Raw genomic sequence first — 23,693 nt, 5'->3', positions numbered from 1 at the left:
TCCTTTGCCTCACAGGTTATGGACCTTAAAGGCCAAATGATCTACATTGTCGAATCCAGTGCAATCTTGTTCTTGGGCTCACCCTGTGTAGACAGATTAGAAGATTTTACAGGACGAGGGCTCTACCTGTCAGACATACCAATCCACAACGCACTGCGGGATGTGGTCTTGATAGGGGAACAAGCCCGAGCTCAAGATGGTCTGAAGAAGAGGCTGGGGAAGCTGAAGGCCACCCTGGAGCAAGCCCACCAAGCCCTGGAGGAGGAGAAGAAAAAGACAGTAGATCTTCTCTGCTCCATATTTCCCTCTGAGGTTGCTCAGCAGCTGTGGCAAGGGCAAGTTGTGCAAGCCAAAAAGTTCAGTAATGTCACCATGCTGTTCTCGGACATTGTCGGGTTCACTGCCATCTGCTCCCAGTGCTCACCGCTGCAGGTCATCACCATGCTCAATGCACTCTACACTCGCTTTGACCAGCAGTGCGGAGAGCTGGATGTCTACAAGGTAGGAGTGGAGCAGAACAATGACCCTTTGACCTACCAAAGTCACTGGGGTGGCGGTGGGCTGTGTGGAGGCAGGGAAGTACTGTGCCTTGGTCCTGAATTATAATGCAAGTGAAAGGCCTTCTCTGCAGGGTGCTGCAAGCCACATCCTGGGAGCAGGCATTGTAAATTAATTATGTGGGTGTTCTCCAGCCAAAAATAGCTCTGAATCTGCTAGAAAACAGAGATAATTGTTCCATGAAAGGACTGCTACATTGTCTTCCCAAAAAATGAGCAGAGAAAGGAGAGAGGATAGGTCCTGCCACATCTCTGTGGAAACTAAGTTGAATTATTAAGCATGAGATAATTCAAGCTATGACTTATACAGGGAATGTTACACAGGGAAATCTTAAAATCTTGTTTTCTATCTCACTTGCCTTGTAAACTAAGAAATTTAACTTTCTCATTATTTCTAAAACAGAGAAAATAATATCCACCCACAGAGTTTATATGCACATTATGTCTTGAAATCTTCATGAGCAGGACTGTTATAAAGACTGTGGTAGATAATATATGTCATTCATTAAGCATCCTTGATGGATTGGGAGCATCATTTTAGGCTCTAGGGATACAGCAGTGACATATACCTAACATGAATTTTTTTTTAACATATTGGGCATATTTTTTAAATTAGTTAGAGAGCTAGTTAGATTTTTAAATTAGTTAGAGAGCAAAAATTAGTTAGAGAGCTAGTAAAGAGACTTCAAGTTCTACCTGCTTCTTTAGAATTAAAATAGTTTTTACTGATTTAAATCATTTTCCCTTGTTTTAGATATTGGCACTAAGAATCAAAGCATGTTTCTCATTTATATGGCTTCAATCATCTCCTTAATTTGCCACATAATAATCTAACATTCCAGAGGCTTAACCCAACATGAAATAAATAAATTATTGAAGAGGAAACAAATATTATTAATGGGAACACGTTAGCCCTTGCCTGTTTTGTTCTGGTTGCTAGAAGTAAAACCTTCCTTTTTGAAATTTCTAACAGGAAATTCCAGACAGAGCTATGATTCCCTTGGGGAAAAAAGAGGTCTATGTATAATTACAGATAAAATAATTGGCTTCAGTTAGGTTAAGTTTGATGGCCTCTTGTGGAATCCACTCCATTTATTTGTAGACATTTTCTAACTTGAAAATGTCTCCTCTTAGGATTGTGAGAAGGAAGTCTTTTTCTCCTTTGCAAACTGCTGTTATTGCTAATAGAAGTAGCCCTCCTCTACTTGTGGTTATTTCTATCAAGGGTATAGAGTATAGTTACCAAATATCCTATCAAGTATTTTGAAGCTATGCTCCTTAGTATGAGGACAGCAGTTGATTAATCCAACTATAGTTGGAGTTAAAATAACAAATCACCTTATCTCCCAGTCCTCATTCTCACCTTCTCTTCACTTCTCATTTTGCATGAAAATACCTGGAGATAGCTGACCACAAATAAGGAAGGATCTTAAGCAAGGAGTATACTTCAGATATGCAAAATGCATAATCATAGGCAGACTTATGAGTGTGACAGCTTCCAAGGAAGAGTCAACCTTATTTATTCTAGGACATGATTGTACCAGAGCTTTACTTAATTTTATTTTCTTTCTGTCTTTCAATCTTTTAACTACTTCTCTGTTTATTTCTGTGTTCATTTACCCATTGCTTTAGCAAATATTTACTGGTTGTCCAGCATTTGCCAGCATGGGTGGGCAGTGGAGACAGAGGTAGAGGGTACAGTTGCTGTGAGGAGAGTTCACACGGGGGTGGAGAGAGAAAGGAGGGTGGAAAGGACAAATGCCAGATTTCCATATGACAGGATGGATGGATGCCTGCTTCTGCCCAAGTGTGTATTATCCAACAGCAGAAAGAAGAGGCCCGTAACACCACGTATGGGTGGAGGCAGATCTTCTCCTACTTAGTGTACTTATTGAGAACCCATGATAGCCATCATGATGAGCACTTATCATGTACTCACTGCCGAGGAGAAGCTTATGGGTGGGACATTTCTGTCTGCTTTATTCATTACTGGCCACTGGCGATATACGAGTTAATAAAATAGACAAACTCAGAGAGCTTACATCGTATTGGGAGGAAGAAAGGCAATAAACAAATGAGTAAACATACAGTATTGCAGTTGGTGTACTATTATTCTAGACGGCAAATAAAGCAGGCTCAGGGGAAGAGGTGCAGAAGATAAGGGGTGATAGGGCTACCTAATAAGGTAAGGTTTTAGCAGGGACTGAAGGTAATGAGGGACAAAGCCATGTGGTTATTTGGAGAGAGGTTGTTCCAGGCAAAAGAAGAGCAAACAAGAGCATGTTCGGGATGTTTGAGGGATAATAGCCGGCCAGTGCTATTGGAACAATTGGAGCTAGATGGAAGATGAGGAGATAAGGTCAGAGATTGGCAGGAAGACAGGTCAAGAAGAACTTGGGAGACATTATAAGGGTGTCAGCATTTACTCTGAGTGTATGATGAAGAATTTCTGAAGGTTTGCTCCTCTTTTCTTTTTTTTCCTTTCTTCATCCTTTCACAATGGAGACTTTTGGTAAGAAGAGTAATATGATCTTATAAGTTACAATAGATATTTAGAGGAGAAGAAAAATGCAGCTATTAGAATTAGGGGGATTATTTGTAGATGTAAACTAACTATTTACTTTCTGTAGCCAGTATCACAGATAAAAATTTCCTGTAACAATAAAAATAATGGTGATAATAATAATATTAATACTTGAGTTTTAGATAATAGCTTGATTTCCAATAGCCTTACAAATAATATCATTGTTTTTATCTCCTGGTTCAACATCTTGGCTTCTATACTTTGCAATTAATATTCATGTAGACACTTGATAATTGCTATAAGAACCCCGAGAGTCCTTTAGAAAAGCCACGTCTCTTTTGCTCTTATAACTGTTAATATCTTGGTTTTACACCGCACATTTTTACCACATTCAGATGACATTTATTGAATAGTGACTTCATGCAAAACACTGTTTTATGAGGAGGATATAAAATGAGTAAATGATCCCAATATCTTTAGGCAATTTCTTTTAATTCAAAAATATATCACTTGTCCCTACAAAAACTATTTTACATCATAGGGGGAAAAAAAGAGGCTAAATGATATGAAGAGCCAGTGGCACATTTGGGAGTAGAAGCCACCTTATAGAGTGTTCACAGGACTCTGCTGTCTCTCAGTGCAGTGCCTCGATGTAAGGCGTCTAAGTTTTGTGAATTTCACCTTTTCTGAGGGAGTCTGATTGACCCTGATTCTCCATGGGGACTGAGCACTGAGATTTCTGTTATATGAGTTTTAATTTCTGCTATTTGCTGTAGGTTGTGATTCTTCCTGAGCTTTTTGTTATAATGTGGAAACTCTATTATGTCCAGGTGGAGACCATTGGCGATGCATATTGTGTAGCCGGGGGATTGCACAAAGAGAGTGATACCCATGCCGTTCAGATAGCACTGATGGCCCTGAAGATGATGGAACTCTCTAATGAGGTCATGTCTCCCCATGGAGAACCTATCAAGGTAAGGCAGAAGATGTATTGTCCAGTAGATGTCATGGGAACAAATGCATATTAGCTGATTATCAAAAGAACGGTGTATCAGCTGGGGTTTAGTTGCAGAGAACACAATCTCCTCTAACTTGTTTAAGCAGGAATAAATTTACTATGGGATATTAAATGGCTTCCAAATTCATTGAGAGGACAGAAGAAGCCATCTTTCAAAAAATGCCTCCTAACACAACACTTCAGATCCACTGCTTTTTCCCTATCTGGCAGCGGATTCCAGAACACCACAGTCACAATCCGTAAACTACCGTGTTTACTGCTGGCTACGGGAAAAAAAAAGTGCACCTACAGCAAGATGGTGATTTTGCATCATGACCATTGCAAGACAAGTGACTGGGAAATGGACTGTCTGCTAAGTGTGCCATAGAAAACACAAAGGCTTCCACAATTGTGCAAAAGATGTGCAGTAATAGCAAAAATCAGACTTTCCAAATCTCATGCAAGTGCATCTGATTCACCAAACCTGAATGCATTTAGAAGCTGCAAGTTAATTTGGAAAGTGTAGTTTTCAGTTTTTCAGCCCCTGCAGGAGAGAACATTACACTCAAATGGGTGTTAACTGTTACTCCACCAATATTTTCCACTGCACATATCATTCCAAAATTTCCAGATGAACAGATCCCAGAGTAATGTCTTCTCGCAGATGAGAAAATAAAGTTAACATGCTAGGCACTGATTTAATGAATAGAGCATGAGCAGATTACCTTTATTTGTCCCCCTTGTAGTGAATCTGCCACCAAATTTTTATAGAACACTCCTCAATTGATGACCTTCTGAAATAGGCCTTTGAAGTAATGTAGAATCTTACCTGGTATGCTATCAAATATATACATGAGAAAGAGAAAAACATTTTGTAAACAAACTATGATATTTAGAGGGTTAGCCTTGGCTCTCTTTAACCATAATAGAAACCATATGTCTAAGCCTTCATAACTATTTTTTAACTCTGTTGTCAAACCATGTATATGTTGTTGTGTGTAGCATATGTCCCTAAATTTAGTGGTGTAAAACCACAAACCTTTTATCATGCATGGGTTCTGTGTATCAAAAATTTGCATAAGGCATAGAAGGGATGCCCTGTCATTTCTTCACAGTGCCTGGAAATACTCAGTGGTTGTGGATGTGTGGATGTGTTGGAATTGCAGTACTCAGAGCTGGAGGATCCATTGTAAGATGGCTGCCTCACTTACATGCGTGGTTCTTTGGTGGGGATGGCTGAAAGGTTGGGCTCAGCTGAGATTGTCAGCCCAAGTGGTGCTCCAATATGACAGTCTCAGAGTAGTCACATTTCTTACATGATGGCTTGTGTCCCACTAAACAAGATTGGTGGAAGCTGCCTGGGCTTTTATAACCTAATATTGGAAGACAAATGTTGACATTTCCACTATATTCTATTGGTCAGAGAAATTGTAAGGCTGTCCAGAGGAGAAGGGGAATAGACGCTATGTCTCAATAGGAAGAATGTGACATAATTTGCAGCGGACTATTAAAAATACCAAAATATCTGACTTTTTGAGACTTAATTTCCATAATTATATTTTTAGAAGGGAATTATGTATTTCTTTTTTTATTCTAATTCATGTGAGGGAATTCATAGCATTAAAGTAAATAGTAAAACTATCCAGCCTATTAATATAAGTTAATGATTAACATAAGACCAGTAATTTCTACATAAATTGATTTTGTAATTAAGATGTATATGTTGGGGTGAAGGAATTAGTGGCATGATTTTTGTTATTTATAGAAATGTATTTTTAGATTCTTGCAATTGGAAGAATTATTCATAGTTACCTGAGTAATAATAGGTTAGCTTTAATAACCTGTTAAGTGTGACATTAATCATACCTTTTTATATGTACTAACCTACAGTCCTGGGAAATATCTGATGGCCTTAAGAGCTACCTGTGAAACATCGCGGTGGCAAAATGGAGAGTGTTTTTAGTAAATGGAGAAGCATTAACGTATATGAGAAGGGAACATATTATGACTTAAACATCGTCTCATTTACTCCTTATAACACCAGTATGAAGGGGAATTCACAGCTCACGGAGCGACAAGAGCAGTCAAGTCTCTTATGTGTCAGGATGCAGAGTCATGTCCACCTGGCTTCAAAGCCCAGGCTTTTTCTCCTTCTTGTCTTGCTTCCTCTTGTTTCACTTAGGATAGAACCTAAGTGAAACAATAGAAAATAATCCCTTTTTTCCTTTGCAAACTCTATCCTTTCCCCCATCATGTCACATAGGCAAATCATTCGTCTACTCACTTATTCCCATTGATTTCCTCACTGACATCCATTCAGTCGGGCTTGGAAAACTGCAGGTAGATTGGTGACAGAGACCAGAGGGCTGAATGTGACAGTGAAAGTTAAGTGGTGAGCGAACACAGAAACAAACTTCTGTCTGTCACCTCCTGTCCTATTCCTGGAAGCCTATGATAAGAAATGGGCTATGCCAAAAGTAGTCCCCAAATAGAAGATGCCTGCAGCAGGCTCCTGTTCAAACTTTTACTGAGAGCCAGAATTCTGTCTTTGTCTTTTATTGTTGCACATGGAAGTCTGTTACCAGTGAAAAGAGATGTGTTCGGGGCACGATGTGTACCTTAAACTTTGGATCATTTTCTTGCTCATGAATCTGAAGAGCTCTCTGATAAGAAAACTTTGGGCCTAAGAGTGAGATTCAGAGCTGGAGAAGGGGATGTAGGGAGAGCTGCACAGATGGAATCCATGGGTCATCTGCTTTATCTGTGTTGTTTGGAATTTTAGGAGAAGAATGTATTTACATATTAATTATGAAATATAAAAGATTAAAAAAAATGACATGGTAAATTTCTCATATAAAAAGCTAAAATAACTAAGTACATACATAGAGAGAAACCATTTAACCAGACGTACCCCCAAAGAGGGCAAAAACTTTTCAATCTAAATGTGGTAAAGTTGTGGCTAATATTTATGGGCAGAAGATACTCTTTATTCACCTTTCTAAAAACTCTTAAAAATTTTTTTATTTCAAATATTAAGGGGATACAAATGTTTTTGTTATATAGATGCCTTGTATAGGCTTAAGTCAGGGCTTTCAGTGTGCTCATCTCTAAAATAGTGTTCATTGTACCCAATAGGTAATTTTTTTAAATTATTTTGGTATATTATGGGGGTACAAATTTTAAGGTTTAAAAAAATGCCCTTTCCCCTCCTCCCCCCACAAGTCTGAGTTTCCAGCGTGACCATCCCCCAGACGGTGCACATCTCACTCATTATGTGTGTATATATCCGCCCCCGGCCCCGCTCCCACCTGCCCAATGCCCAATTAGTGTAGTTCCTATGTGTCCACTTAGGTGCTGCTCAGTTAGTACCAGTTTGCTGGTGAGTATATGTGGTGCTTGCTTTTCCATTCTTGGGATACTTCACTTAGTAGTATGAGTTCCAGCTCTAACCAGGAAAATACAAGATGTGCTATATCACCATTGTTTCTTAGAGCTGAATAGTACTCCATGTATACATATACCACATTTGATTAATCCACTCTTGGATTGATGGGCAGTTGGGCTGTTTCCACAGCCTTGCAATTATGAATTGTGCTGCTATAAACATTCGAGTGCAGGTGTCTTTTTTGTAGAGTGTCATTGGATCTTTTAGGTAGATGCCCAGTAATGGGATTGCTGGATCAAATGGTAGATCCACTTGTATTGCTTTAAGGTATCTCTATATTGCTTTCCACAGAGGTTGAACTAGTTTGCAGTCCCACCAGCAGTGTAGGAGTGTTCCTCTCTCTCCGTATCCACACCAGCATTTATTGGTTGGGGACTTTTTGATAAAGGCCATTCTCACTGGAGTTAAGTGATATCTCATTGTGGTTTTCATTTGCATTTCCTTGATGATTAGAGATGTTGAGCATTTTTTCATATGTTTGTTGGCCATTCTTCTGTCTTCTTTAGAAAAGTTTCTGTTCAAGTTTTTGCCCACTTTTGAATAGGGTTATTTGTTTTTTTCTTGCTGATTTTCGTGAGTTCTAAGTATATTCTAGTTATCAGCCCCTTATCAGATGCGTAGGATGCAAAAATTTTCTCCATTCTGTAGGTTGTCTGTTTACTTTCATGACTGTTTCTTTGGCTGTGCAGAAGCTTTGTAGTTTGATTATGTCCCATTTATTTATTTTTGTTGCTGCTGTGATTGCCTTTGGGGACTTCTTCATAAACTCTTTGCCTAGGCCAATGTCTAGGACAGTGTTTTCAACATTTTCCTCTAGAATTCTAATAGTTTCATACCTTAGGTTTAAGTCTGTTATCCAGCGTGAGTTGATTTTTGTGAGAGGTGAAAGGTGTGGGTCCTGTTTTAGCGTTTTACAAGTGGCTATCCAGTTTTCCCAGCACCATTTATTGAAAAGGGATTATTTTCCCCAGCGTATGTTTTTGTCTGCTTTGTCAAAGATTAGATGGCTATATGAGGATGGTTTTATATCAGGATTCTCAGATCTGTTCCACTGGTCAATATTCCTATTTTTGTGCCAATACCTGATTGATTTAATTACTACAGCTTTGTAGTATAGTTTGATATCTGGCATATTAATACTTCCCATTTTGTTTTTGTTGCCTAGAATTGCTTTTGATATGTGGGGTCTTCTTTGGTTCCATACGAAGCGTAAAATTATTTTTTCTATATCTGTGAAGAATGATGATGGGATTTTAATAGGTATTGCATTGAATCTGTAGATTAGTTTGGGTAGTATAGACATTATAATGATGTTGAGTCTGCCGATCCATGAGCATGGTATGGATTTCCATAGGTAAATTTTTACCTTTCACCTCTCATCCCTCCCTCCTCCCCCCTTCTTGATTTCCAATGTCCTCTGCATCTGTTTGTGCCCATGTGTGCCCATTGTTTAGCTCCCAATTTTTAAAGAGTACATGTGCTGTTTGTTTTTCCATTCCTAAGATACTCCACTTAGGATAATGGTCTCCAGTTCCATCCAAGTTGCTGCAAAATACATTATTTCATTCCTTTTTATGAATGAGTAGTACTCCATGGTGTGTGTGTGTGTATCACATTTTCTTTATCCACTCATGAATTGATGGGCACATAGGTTGATTCCACATCTTTGTAATTGTGAATTGTGCTGTGATAAACATTCCAGTGCAGGTGTCTTTTTGATAAAATGACTTCTTTTCCTTTGGGTAGGTACTCAGCAGTGGGATTACTGGATTGAATGATAAGTCTACATATATTTCTTTGAGGAATATCCATACCATTTTCTATAGAGGCTGTATTAATTTGCACTCCTACCAACTGTGTATAAGCATTCCTATCTCTCTGTATCCATGCCAGCATTTTTTAATTCTGTTGTCATCCCATTGTTTTTTGACTTTTTATTAATGGCCATTCTGATAGGGATAAAATGGCATCTCATTGTGGCTTTAATTTGCATTTCCCTGATGATTAGTGAAAATATCCATACTGCCTAAAACAATTTACAGATTCAACACAATCCCCATCAAAATATCAATTTCCTACCTCACAGATCTAGAAAAAGTAATTTTATGCCTCATTTGGATCAAAAAAAAGAGCTCAAATAGCTAAAGCAATCTTAAGCAAAAAGAATAAATCTGGAGGCATCACATTATCTGACTTCAAATTATACTACAAGGCTATATTAACCAAAACAGCATGGTACTAGTACAAAATTAGAGACATAGACCAATGGAACAGAATATAGAACCCAGAAATAAAGTCATCTACCTACAACCAACTGATCTTTGACAAAGCAGACAACAGTGTACACTAGGGAAAGGAATGGTCCTGGGAAAACTAGATAGCCACACACAGAAGAATGAAACAGGACCCCTATCTCTCACTGTATACAAAAGTTAATTCAAGATGGATAAAAGACCTAAATGTAAGAAATTAAACCATTAAAATTCTAGAAGAAAACATAGGGAAATTTTTTCTCCACATCGTCCTAGGCGAAGGATTTATGACTAAGACCCCAGAGACAAATACAGCAACAACAAAAATAAATAAATGAGACTTAATAAAATTAAAAAGCTTCTGCATAGCAAAGGAAGTAATCAACAGAGTTAATAGACAACCTATAGAATGGGAGAAAATATTCACAAACTATACATCTGATAAAGGTCTAATATCCAGAATCTACAAAGAACTCAAATCAGCAAGAAAAAAACCAACCCCATTAAAAGTGGGCAGAAGACATGAACAGAAGTTTTTCAAAAGAAAGTAGACAAATGGCCAACAAATATTTGGAAAAAATGCTCGACTTCTTTTTTTGAATATTGTATAATTGTTATATGTATAAAATCATATTATCCTAAAGAAGAAAATGCAAGATATAATATACATCTAAGTTTTACTTCTTAAGGTAAAACTCTGATGAAGAAAGGACTTTAACAATAATACAACCCTGTATTTTATAGCTGAAAAAATAATCAGAAGAAAGAAAAGAGACTTATAGAAAGTCAAATTGCTAGTTACTGGCCAAGTTTGGTTTAGAATGCAAATCTCCAGATTCATAATCTAGTATTTTTATTCAAAAATTTGTGGCATTCATGTTATAACATCGTAAAAGCTAACAACTCTGAAAAGTTTCTAGCAGGTATCTGAAATTAGCCATAAAACTATGTAGAACTGGAGTCTTCTGATTTCTAAATTATATCTAAGTTACTGAGTACTTGGCCTTTGTTCAAAATGTTTATATCTAATAAAACTTTTTTAAATGGTCAACTAAACATAGAACTTGAAAATAATGAATATGATGTCTAATTGTCAGTTAAAATATCAGTACATTGACTTGCTTTGTGGTAGCAGTAATTTAAGAATTTATGCACCCTTTAATCAAGTAATTAAATCTTCTAGAAGATCCTATTTTAAAATATTCTGTCTCAATGGCTCTACAAATCATTGATAACTTTCAGGATTCCTAAACTTTTGATCCAACACACCTATAAGATTGCCTGTTATAGGTAAGCGTGGTACAACTTTGGTTTTACTTGGGTCCACATTTTTAGCTTATATGTAGTCAGGGAAATCTAGATCTAAGCAACTGGGCTTTCTCCTTTCTCTGTTATTTTCTGTTTAAATATTACAATTTTCTTAACCCAGTTGTTAGTCATTTGAACATTGGGATAATGTTTGGCAAAAAGCTATTTCAAGGCAAAATGTCTAAAAAACACATTTATATCCTTATAGCTAACTTCACCTGCCCTTCTCCATCAGTGTTGTGGGAAATGACTCCTGAAGTCCAGAAATTATGTCAGTCTTGCTTGATGGACAGAGCAGGTTCACATAAAAAGCTCATGGACTCTTTGTTGTGTTGCTGTGGTGACTGTGATAGTTGTGCATGGAAATTTGTTTCAGATACCAAAGACAGGCACAATAAAGATAGTTTGTGTAATGAACCTAGCTGCATAAATGGAGGAGAGTTATGAGGTATGACTGCTGATTCTGCACTAGTAATTTTTAATTGCATGTGTGGAGTAGGAGGAAGCTGGCTGGAGTTTTGAGGAAAGGAGTGGTATGGTGAGGGCGAATGGTAAAATAATTTAGACAACATTCAAACAACACTGACAAGTGAGAAGTGTTTTACCAGGGGCTGAGAACATTGTGTTATTCTTTGCTTTCAGATGCGAATTGGATTGCATTCTGGATCAGTCTTTGCTGGAGTTGTTGGAGTTAAAATGCCACGTTACTGTCTTTTCGGAAACAATGTCACTCTGGCTAACAAGTTTGAGTCCTGCAGTGTACCACGGAAAATCAATGTCAGTCCAACAACTTACAGGTATTAATTGCATTAAACCCTGCCATCTATTGTTTTTACTTATACAAAATTGCCATTTTCCCATTCATTTGATTCATTCTCCATCACTTTTTTTATTTAATCTTAAAAGAAAAAGCAAAGTAATAACTTTTAGCATCCCCACTTTAAGTCTTTCTGCAAACTACTTATTAGCCTCATGAGAACGACTCTCCTGAGGTATCTGTAGCCCAGCTGTAATCGTTGGCAGACTCACATATCACTCCGTCATTCTTAAATGTGTGTATTTTAAATGTGTGTGTTTAATGCTCTTAGGTTGATAGGTGTTCTGACATCAGCTGGTGTACTGCAGTGCAATTCTGGCACTAACCACCCAGAGTTAGCACAGTCATAACTGCAAGTTATAGGGCGTGGTACCCAACAAGATTGCCTTTAATTTAGATGCCAACCACCTTCACAGATCCCTCCATCATCAGCATATCTGACCGATTGGCTACAAATTTTGGGGTTCCCACGACCCCTTATAGTTAGATAATTAGCTAAAATGACTCACAGTACTCAGGAAAACACTATACTATTATTAAGGTTCAATTATAAAGAGTACAAATTGGCCGGGCGCAGTGGCTCACGCCTGTAGTCCTAGCACTCTGGGAGGCCGAGGCGGGCGGATTGCTTGAGGTCAAGAGTTCAAAACCAGCCTGAGCAAGAGCGAGACCCCGTCTCTACTATAAATAGAAAGAAATTAATTGGCCCACTAATATATATAGAAAAAATGAGCCGGGCATGATGGCACATGCCTGTAGTCCCAGTTACTCGGGAGGCTGGGGCGGCAGGATTGCTTGAGCCCAGGAGTTTGAGGTTGCTGTGAGCTAGGCTGATGCCACGGCACTCACTCTAGCCTGGGCAACAAAGCGAGACTCTGTCTCAAAAAATAAATAAATAAATAAAGGGTACAAATCAGGACCAACCAAATAAAGAGAAAGATAGAGTGTGTATCTCTACCTTAAAACAAAATCTCTCTATATAAAAAGCATATTTTTCTGTTTCCTTTTTATTTTGATTGTTTTTAAGCAGTATAAAACTGAAGTTTTTAAAAAATCTTCTGTTCCATATCTTTAAGTCTGGTGGTCTTGAGTCATGTTTGAAGACATTGATACTAACTACTCCTTTTATTCCCCAAATATAATTCAGAAACTCAGGTATTTCAACAGAGGATCATGACTTGTTAAAATACATTTCCAACAACAGGCCAAAGCTTATGACTTAAATCTTAGATTCACTGTTTTGGCAATATTATTAGAAATGCACATATAGGTTTTTATACCATAGATAGTGGTTTTTTAAAATAAAATATATTTTTGATTATAATAGTAACATTTTAGAAAATTTATAAAATCAGAAATTTATAAAATAAAAATAACTCATAACCTCACTATCCAGAGATAATAAGTATTAACATTTTTGTATTTTTCATTTTTTCTTAGTTATGTTTATGTGCACATATGTGAATGATATTGAAATTTTACTTCATTTGAACTTCAGCACATTTGCAAAAGTAATTTCTACTTTTCATAGACATATATGATACAGCTTTATCTCTTTCATATTGATTTTAATAATAATTTGTTTATTTTCATAGATGAGATATTTATGTCTTGACTAAAGGGCAAGCAGTAGTTAATATGTTCTATTTAGGCAGGAAATAAATAATATGAAATACTTTTAAGAACATTTTAAAATCCTCTCTTTTAGAGGTACTTCATTTTTTTCTGTATGATGGGAAAACTTAAAAGGGTATAGACAATTTATATTTCAATCAAACATCCATGCTTTTTAAAATTTAATTAATGATGGGGACATAATTTTAGTTTTACTCTAAGTTCAGGACAAGCAGTAGATGCCAATAGAAGATGTACAAATATAAAAGGCAATTGTTTCTTTGGGGAGCTTTACTGGCAATACATTGAATTCTGGAATGGCATTTGTCTCTTAATAAAATAATGTTTACGGTCAGGTGTGGTGGCTCATGCCTGTAATCCTAGCACTCTGGGAGGACAAGGCGAGGGGATCACTCAAGGTCAAGAATTCGAAACCAGCCTGAGCAAGAGCGAGACGCTGTCTCTACTAAAAATAGAAAGAAATTAATTGGCCAACTAAAAATATATAGAAAAAAATTATCTGGGCATGGTGGCACATGCCTATAGTCCCAGCTCCTTGGGAGGCTAAGGCAGGAGGAGTGCCTGAGCCCAGGAGTTTGAGGTTGCTGTGAACTAGGCTGATGCCATGGCACTCTTGCCCGGGCAACAGAGTGAGACTCTGTCTCAAAATAATAATAATAATAATAATGTTTGCCATTAAATGTATCTTCCTCAATATATTTATGAAACCTATGTAAATTTCAGACACAAGATACATACCTACACCAAAAAAAAAAATTCCTTATCTTCAGATTTCCATGTCTAAATTCTAATCAGTGATTCAGAATGTAGGATTGTAATGACAATTATGCATTATTTTCTTTTAAATGTTGTAAGGTGTTTTATTTTAGAGGGCAGTATTCTGTATTTTTGTTTGCTTTTTTTGAAGTAAGGAAAACAAGTAAAATACTACATTATATATTGTTAAAAATTCAGGGAAGATAGAGGCTTATGTGGTGATTCAGGGATCAATAAAAACAAACATGGCAGCTGGGGAATATACACGATGCTGCCCAGTGTAGGGTGAATGAATAGACCCAGGAACTCTCATTTATAGATGTCTAAGAACATAGTGCTAGAGAACCAGGACTTGAATTTTATAAGAAAGAACAAAGTGAATAAAGTAATATAAGAGACATAACAGAAAACAGGAGACTTGATGCAATAATTTGGGGCAAATGGTGTCCCATCAAAAGGCAGTAGAAAAAATGTCCACCATGTGAAGACATCTAGAATGTTGCTGCCTTTCTTGATGTTACGGTCATCAAGCTTTCATCTAAATGGTTTTGTTTTTCTGTCTTTCTTGTAAATTCTGATTTTCTAAAAGACGAATTTTATGAACATTTCTAACTCCATGACATACTGTGTTTGTTAAGTGTCTTTCAGAAGCTTAGGATTTTCATTAGTTTTAATATTTTGCACATTACACATTCATTGATGTACCAGTAAAAATTAGTTAATTGAATACTATATTGTATTCTACTCAAGGTATGAAACTCTTGAGACACAAATTTCTATTCAGTTGGTTCCTTCAACCCATAGAAGTTGTCACAGTACAGAAATCTAATTCAGCACATCATTCTATTTCATTTAGACATGACATCACAGACTGGTAAGTAGAAGGCACTGGTCTGATTTGGCAGATATGATAAATGAATTTCTGCAGAAGTTGGTTAAGAGCCCATGACTATTCAACATTTTTCATCAATGGCCTTGAATAGTAGAGAGAATCTAGTAGATTAGAGAGAATGCTTATTAAGTTTGCATTTGGGAGAAAGCTAAGGAAGGGAAGAGGTGCCAGTAACTTAATCAGTATAATTAGAATTTAAAATACATTTAGCATAATGGACAAGTAGTCAATAACAAATGATATAATTTGGTAGAAGAGATGAATTTAAGAAGAAAAATAATGCTAATAACAATCAGTAAGTAGAGTGCTGGTGTTTATAGCTAAATATCATTTGAGTCCTACTAATCTAGCATTTATAAAAATTCTTTTGGAAGATTCAAATACTTTCTCACATCACTTTTATCATTTTACTTTTCTTTTACAATTTCTTGCCCATGACTACTTCTCAATGATATTTGCACAATTAATGAATTGATAAATGGACAATATCTTGTCTCTTTCAACTTAGGAAGTCTTATTTAATACCATTGTAATTATTTGTTGGTTTTTTTGCTATTATTAGACCTTTGGATTATTTTGGTTTTTCTTTTTTCACTATTGTGAATTACTCTATTATGTAGATTATATCTTTGCAAAGATATTTTATAATTATTTACTTTTTCCTACACGAGTGAAATACATTAGTTAATAGAATTTTCTTGTTATTGTGAATTTATTCCTCATTGTACTTCTGTGAAGATGTCTGTTAATGTCATTAGGCTTTTTCTGTCAGTCACACCTAAAATGGCTGGTTTATTAATATTCTTAGTAATATTCATGTACTTATGTTGTCTTCTTTTCTTGAGCAGACATTTATGCCGGTGTTAAATTTTAATATTTTTATTTTAATCTTTTCAGATTACTGAAAGACTGTCCTGGTTTTGTGTTTACCCCTCGATCAAGGGAAGAACTTCCACCAAACTTCCCCAGTGAAATTCCTGGAATCTGTCATTTTCTAGATGCTTATCAACAAGGAACAAATTCAAAACCATGGTTCCAAAAAAGAGATGTTGAAGATGGCAATGCCAATTTTTTAGGCAAAGCATCAGGAATAGATTAGCGAACTGTATACCTGTTCATTAGTCTTTGGGGTTTGACTCCTTCTAGGATGTGTAGAACCTTTGAAAGCACTTTAGGACTGCAGATGGCTAAAGAGCAGTATTAAAATTTCAGGAGCTAAGTCACAATCTACTCATTATTCCATTTAACATGACAAAAGTGTATTCAATTCAATACTCTTCTGTCTAAATACCCTTCAATACTCTTCCTTGTTTTTTTTTTTTTAAGAAACCTCAAAAGATAACATTTTGGGGGATTTTTCTCTTATATAACAATCACTTATAAGCCGTACTCAAAATTCAGCACATTGTACATATATCAGATAATTATAGTCAACTGTAAAAAGTGATGGAGTCACTTACAATCTTGTGCCCTGGTGGAATGCCATGGTTATTAAAGTGTGTTTGTGATAGTGTTGCCTTAAAAAAGCTTTTGAATAGAGATTACATTCTTTGATATCATAAACTCTTTCATCCTTTCAACTCTGCATTTCATTACATTTTTTCATTTAACTGTTTAGCTTATATAAGAAAACAGGCTGAGATTTTTTTTTCTCTGTTGCACTTTCTTCCTATTTTCCTTTTTAGAAAATAAGCAATTAGGGGTTAGATGCAATACGAATATAAAATAGTTCTGTAAATATCAAAGATTATTTTTAGTTCTTGAAGTTAAAAATATTCTCCATAACACTATGTGTCATAACAATAAATATTTCTTTTTGTTTGACATTGTTTTTTATTCTATATATGGTAAAGGCTATTTTAATTCATATTAGCATTTTAGTATCATACTAGCAAAATATGCAGGATAAAAGAGGTTTATAACCTGTATTAAAATGCAATAATATCATTCTAATGTAATTTGGCCATAAGCACCATGAGAGTAAAGTAAACTCCCAGAAGACCCATAAAGTACAGTAGCCAGACATTTGCAAACATGCACATATACATATACACTTGAGGAATTTGGACCTACTTCAGCAGACGATTTTCATTGCCATGCTGAGCCATATCAAGTTGCAAGAAGAAAATCTAAGTTCAGAAGTAAAAAAATAAGACTTGTTCTTTTTATTGATAGCTCATTTTTTAAAGTATTTGCATTGAACATATACATTTTGGTGTATGTATATGTACTAAGAATCAAGTTTTTGTCTCATTAGGCATATGTACATGAAGATTTTAATTCTAGTTGAAATATCTCAATGCCATTTTTTTAAAGAGACTGTTAGTATTGATGAAGAAAATGATGCAATGACTTCATTATGGAAATTTCTAAACATTTTTTTCTGGAGCTTGAATTGTTTTTAAAGAGTTGATGTTAGTCTAAGTTCTCTGTTAAACTAAAAAGTCTAGAGAGTTTTGCTTGGGACAAGGTTTTGATTTGAAAAAGAGTTCAACTTTAAAGCAAGAAAAAGATGAAGGTTATTGTTTTAAAAATCAGTATTAGCAGAGCCATAGAAATCCTGAACTCTTATTTGGGGTTCTGAGAAGTAACTCAGTTTTGTCTCCATTAGTCCTCAGGTTAGCCCATGGTGATTTCAGGGATAAAAAGTCATTGCTGATTGACCTCCAGTATCCCAAGTGTACCACTACAGATGCTACGATGATTACTATTTACTAAGTGTTACCCTAATGAAGAATAAGACTGAATGTGTCTCATTCAACACCCACCCTATTATTAGAGAGTACCATAAGCCTTGGGAAAATATAGTTACAATGTCATAATTTTATGAACCTAAATAATTATTTACAAGGACAATAAAGGTGTAAATACATTTTTCTTTCTGGAACTGAACCCTTATTATAGGGAAATAATACAAATTAAAGAAAATTAAAAGGCATAAAATAGAATGTGGTCTTCAGCAATATTTTAAGCAGACCTCAATTTGGTAATAATTTGTTATCTAAAAGTTTATAACTTAATTAGAATTTAAAAAATATTTTCCATATGTGTGTGATGTATTAGTGTACACAAACCTCCACACACAGAGAACAAATGGGGGAAATGGACATAAACAGAGTAAAAAGCTGTATGGGAGTCCTTGTACTTTTCCTGTAACTTTTCTATAGATTTGGTATTTTATCTAAATAAAAAGTTACCAAAAACGTATTTTCCCAGAGAAATTAAATCATCTGAGATAGGTTCCCCAGATCAGCCTACAAAGGCAGGTTAATGATGGAATACTCTGTGGACTTTAAACAAAATAGACATACATTCCCACAAGAGAATGCATTAAAAAGTCACAATTTGGATTTGGATGCTAAAAAAATTAAGAGTCTATTTTTTCTCTATTTTATCTGGTTTAGGGTAGAGATCATGGAGACATTTTTCAGACCCAGACCACTGATAGTAGCTAGGACACAGACCATGAAGGGTAAATTCTCATAAGAAGTAAGAGACCAAAATCAGAGATCCAAGGTTAGGAATAGAACTGAGGATAGGGAAAAGAATGGAGCGACAGGGCCTATAACTGAGTAGGAGACGAAGGGTGCTGAACCATGTTGCCAGTTACCTATTCTAAAAAAATAAGATTGGGTCCCAAGTCTGCTTCCCTATCAGCCTGTTTCTCTTGAGAATTCCAGGAGCTATTCCTTCTGCTTGGGTTATGTAGTTTCCATTCGTGAATTCTTGTCCTGTTATTTTGTGTCAAGTACACAAAATATTACTCCTCATACATATTTCTCAAGCAAACATAAAGTTGTATTGAAGTTTTCCACCGATGCTTTGCATCAAGAAGCAAAGAGAGATATAGAGTTAAAATGTTTCTTCCCATTTTGCTGTATCTTTGTATATCCATCTAGACTTTGCAAGAAAATGCCAAGTTTAGGAATTAAGAAAACATAAATACTAATAGATTCATTTACTCATTTTCATGTATTCATTCATCAAGCATTTATTGAGTGCCTACTGTGTGCCAGGGTAATGCTGTATTTTTTAAATTTAAAGATATTATATGGACCATTCTATCAAGAAAAGGAAAATGAAAGACAATTATATGACAATTACACAATTCTGTGGAATCACAAAGTAGGGGCCTCAGTTCTTGGGGACTTACAGTTCACCTAGCAGAGATAGGGAAGGCCATGGTCCAGGCAAGTGACCTAGCACACCCAAGGAAGTGGGGCTTGGGTAGGGAATGGTATATTCTGGATAGCCAGTTGCCTGGGATAAGTTGGCAGGGAAGAGATAAGGACAGAAAGTCCATCTGGACAAAAATCATGGAGGGGGCTGTTTGTCATGTAAAGATATGCAATTAATAATAATTACTAGTAGCGTGTTTAATTTGTTCAAAATAAATCTTACAAAGAAAAAAAGAAAAGAGAAAGCAAAACAGAAAAAAGCAGATGCATTGGTTTCTGTCTCCCACTCCAGTAGTTTTAAAGCTACTAGAAAAGGGAGACAGCAAATCTTAAAGGAAGAGAATGGTATGATCAGATGTGTGTTTTTGAAAGGCGGTGTCAGAAACAGCATGGATAAAGATGGATAGGATGGATATTTATTTGCAGAGATGACTAAATGAATATCTGCCTACATATCAAAGGGAAAAATTAATGTTATATCCTGAGTATTTTACTGAAAATATGAATTTAAAGCTCAGATTTTTGACACTGAATTTCATATCACTCTCAAGGACATTAGTCCTTCAGATCCTTTGGTAGGGAGGAAAGAAGAGTTGCTTCAGCATTTTAACTAATTTTTCTTCAAAATTACTTCTCCCTGATATTGCCAGTCACACTAAGGCAGACCCTGCCCAGGCCTGTCCTATGTTAGGTTAGAAGAAGGCATAGGATAGAACAGGGTGTTGTAGGATGGGCCTACCAAATTAAAGAAATGAATGAACAAGAGTGTCTACTCCAAATAGTGCCTGAGGAATAGACATGAGTCCCCTGAGTTTACCCAGCTGGGAAACTGCCCAAATGGAGCTTTGCATGCAAAACCCCAATGAAGTCTAGGGCTATATGATGCTTCAAGGCCATATTCAATCCCAAACAGAGTGGGTTAATGAATTACTGCAGTAGTTTTAAGCACATGGGTTTGACCTGCATAAATCATTATTAAGAAATGAAAAAGAATCTATTTGATACATATTAATATAGATCAATAGATCATACTACCCTTCACTTAACAGTAAAACATAGAGTTTTTCACCTAATTGTGCACTTTGGTGCTATTTCACGCTTTAGACAGGTATACTGGGACAGTTAAATGAAGGTGGGCTTGAAGGGAGCAGGGATGGGGGACGTGACATGTGTAAGAGGTGGGAGGACAGTTATTAGAAGGGGCTGTGCCAGAGGCCTCACAGTTCCTGCAAGGAGAGACTTATCTCCTTCAAAGCAGAAACTCAATGCTGCAGAGACGACAGGGAAGTGCAATTCTCTTGTTTAAACACAGGCTAATAGCAGGGACAGCTTGACTTGTTAAAGGAGAGAACACAAAAATGTCATTTTCAAACAAAATTTACAGTGTTATAGTGGACAGTCTTTGGTGGGATACTTTTCAAGACTTGGGAAATCTTTGTGTCCTTTAGTGAGAAGGGAAACCATCGACCCAGTTGGGAAAGCCATGAGCTTACAGTAACACATGCCATTAGTGCTTTGTAGTCTTTGTTGAGTTCAGTTTTCTTCTGCTTTCTGCATGTAGGCTTCTGGGTTTTTTATGAAGTATTGCTCACTTAAAAGTACGTCTTTTATTATATTGATGGCATGCATTGATTTGGTATTCTTATTTTAAGCCATTTCAAACATTGTACATTTTATTACCACTTACATTTCTCTTGAAGCAGCTTTGCTCTTAACTTAGCCACTCCTGCATCTGTTTTGACTAACCCACATAATCCACACATTTTTTCATACAAAACTATCTCCTTACATTCATATTTATGCCCATTTCTTCCCATATTCATGGTCTGCCCCCCAAAATAGCAAAAGCTTTATTAATGCATATATTTTGATTTTAAAAAAAACAAAGCAAAACAAAAAAAAAGTGATATTCTAAAAGCCACACATCTTTTACCATCAGCGCAGATTTGTTTCCATCATAATAAATCATTGGTTTCGTGAAAATGTTAATATCTTAGATTTAAATGTTTGAGTAGAAATCAGGACAAAATTTAAATGGCATAGCCAGGACTTAATCTCAGATATTCTGGTGAAAGATTTTAGATAAGATCGTGGCTTCCTATTAAGTTTCTAAATTTTTTCAAGTATGGAATGTGAGAAAATTAAATCACAAATGAGCCTTCCAGAGTGTGAAGAAAATTGCTTGGCAGGAAATGACTTTGCATAATGCCCAAATCTTAAATTATCTGCTCAGATATTTGTTTAGTCTGAAATGCTGCCAAACCTATCCGTATTGACGAAAGAACTATAAGGTAGTTTCAGAGAAAGCTAAAACAAAACAAAGAAAAAGAAAAATGCAATTATAGATGTTGAACAGTCCATTGTGTTAAGTATTGTACATCTAGAATATGAGCAGCAAAACCGAAGCTCTTTGGAAAGTTATGGTGACAGTGGTCATTGAATTTGTGCCTTTAGAATAAGAAGGCCCAGTGATGCAGGAATTTGCGATATCCAGGCACTGTTTAATCACAATGAGTGGCCTTCTTCCCTGAATAAATTGTACCTTGTAAAATTGAAATGAATGAAAATACATTAGTATTTGAGAATTTACTGTTCCTTTGCTTCCTCCTGCATGTAAATTAAAGATGACCTGAAAAATCTGAGAACTTGATATTGACTGATCTAGAGTGATGTTCTCCAACCTTTTGGATTATAGCACACTATTAATCAAATATTTTAGCACATCAACTGTACATACTGATATATGCTGCTCTCAATCGATTTACTACATATTAGTATAGCATATTTTCTTTTGTAAATAAGCATGAATATAACTAGAAGTATTTTTTTCACCTACCCAAGTGAATCATCTTCATATTTTACTTTGGGAACTGCTACAATCAGCCAATGGGTCTTCACTTTTATTGAGTCACATATCACTTTGAGAACTGGATAAAAGATAAAAGATACAGACCATCATCCCTCCAGAACTGTGCATATGCCTTTATGCCACAAGACATAAATACTTCTAGAGGTTTGCAAACTCCCTGAAATCCACTCCTCGATCACCCTAGTGAGATACCATAGACCTTATTGTCTAGAGGGGACAAAATAATAAATGTTGACTAAGAATTTATTGTATAGAAGGGAAAATAATGTTTGAAATGATAAAAAGACGAATAACAGTCAGAAGTCTGTGACCATTTTTAGATGAGACCACTATTGACTTTTTAGGAACAAAGCAAGTTAGTTTTTTGGTCCTACTATGTGGATTTATTCATGAAATTTCACATACAGACAACTAAAGTTTTCTTTTTGGCAAGTATTTAACATCTCTGTCAACATATTTTTCTCCAGCTTTTAATACATGTGTATTGCTACAAATATCTCAATTTTTTTCTAGGTAATTCATTTCATTTTTCATCTATAGAAAGATAGCCATTGCACCATGCATTGAAAACGTTCTTAGTGCTAAAAACACTCCTTTCATGATTGCTTTAAACAACACATTTATTTTGAGTTCTGCTTCTGGCAGAGTTGCAAAGTCTATCAAAATGTTACCTCATGTCGCAGAAACTTGTTAGATATTGCTGCCACATAAATATTGTAAAAAAAGTGTTTAAATAAAAATCTTCTTAAAATTTAAAATGAGTTATGTTTAAAAAGAGAAATGAACCATCAAATAAAGTAAAAACAATATTGTTCCAAGTTATACAAACACATTTGTTCTGATGTAGGTCTTGCTGCTATGGAGAGAGGAAACCTCCAACACAACAGTGTGGAAAACAGGATTATAACAACCATTATGTCAGACATTTGGTGTGTACAGATCAATGTATCCAAATTCCCCTTTCAAAAAGTTGTTGTTAAATAAGGTAATAATATAACCAAAATACATTTCCTTAAGTATGTAAAGCTCCTATTTCCAATAAAACTCATACATAAAATAAAAATTAAATTTAGAAATAAAATTTTTAATTTTTTTATTTATAAAAATTAAACTTGAAAATTTGTTTTTTAATCACATACAAAATCAAAATTTTAAAAGCCCTATATTTAGAAATAAACTATACTTGGCTTATCCAAGTATGTGAGCTAGTAATTCAAGTTTGGGGGTAAATTTGTCTCCATTGTCAGGAGACAATTTTCCATCAACCCCTCACATTTTATAAAGAAACCGGTATCAATTGCCTTTTTCTATATTATCTTTGAAAGGATGTTGTATAGCAAGCAGCCTTAGAAGACAGAGATGTCTCTATCTCGAAGGGTAGGCATGTTTGCTGCCCCTTATAAAAGATTTGTGTTCCTAAACTCAGGGTTTCTCTTCTGGAATGTAACCCAAGGTGTGTACAG

At 35.7% G+C, this 23,693-nt stretch overlaps 1 protein-coding gene across 4 annotated transcripts in view; it reads left to right on the top strand.

Moving 5' to 3' along the window:
- GUCY1A1 (guanylate cyclase 1 soluble subunit alpha 1) overlaps nt 1–23,275 on the top strand; it is a 66,589-nt gene extending 43,314 nt beyond the window's left edge. For all 4 annotated transcript variants that reach the window (XM_012783624.3, XM_012783625.3, XM_012783623.3 and 1 more), the window contains 4 exons: nt 16–501; nt 3,912–4,055; nt 11,726–11,880; nt 16,081–23,275. In XM_012783624.3, the coding sequence (XP_012639078.1) occupies nt 16–501; nt 3,912–4,055; nt 11,726–11,880; nt 16,081–16,282 (987 nt within the window). In that variant the 3' untranslated portion in view covers nt 16,283–23,275. The remainder of the gene's footprint in view (nt 1–15; nt 502–3,911; nt 4,056–11,725; nt 11,881–16,080) is intronic.
- Nucleotides 23,276–23,693: the final 418 nt, after the last annotated feature.

The sequence above is a fragment of the Microcebus murinus genome, chromosome 15 (assembly GCF_040939455.1).
Source record: "Microcebus murinus isolate Inina chromosome 15, M.murinus_Inina_mat1.0, whole genome shotgun sequence".
Classification (NCBI taxonomy): Eukaryota; Metazoa; Chordata; class Mammalia; order Primates; family Cheirogaleidae; genus Microcebus; species Microcebus murinus.
Note: the sequence above shows the minus strand (reverse complement) of the source record. Positions and strands in the feature narration are given on the sequence as shown.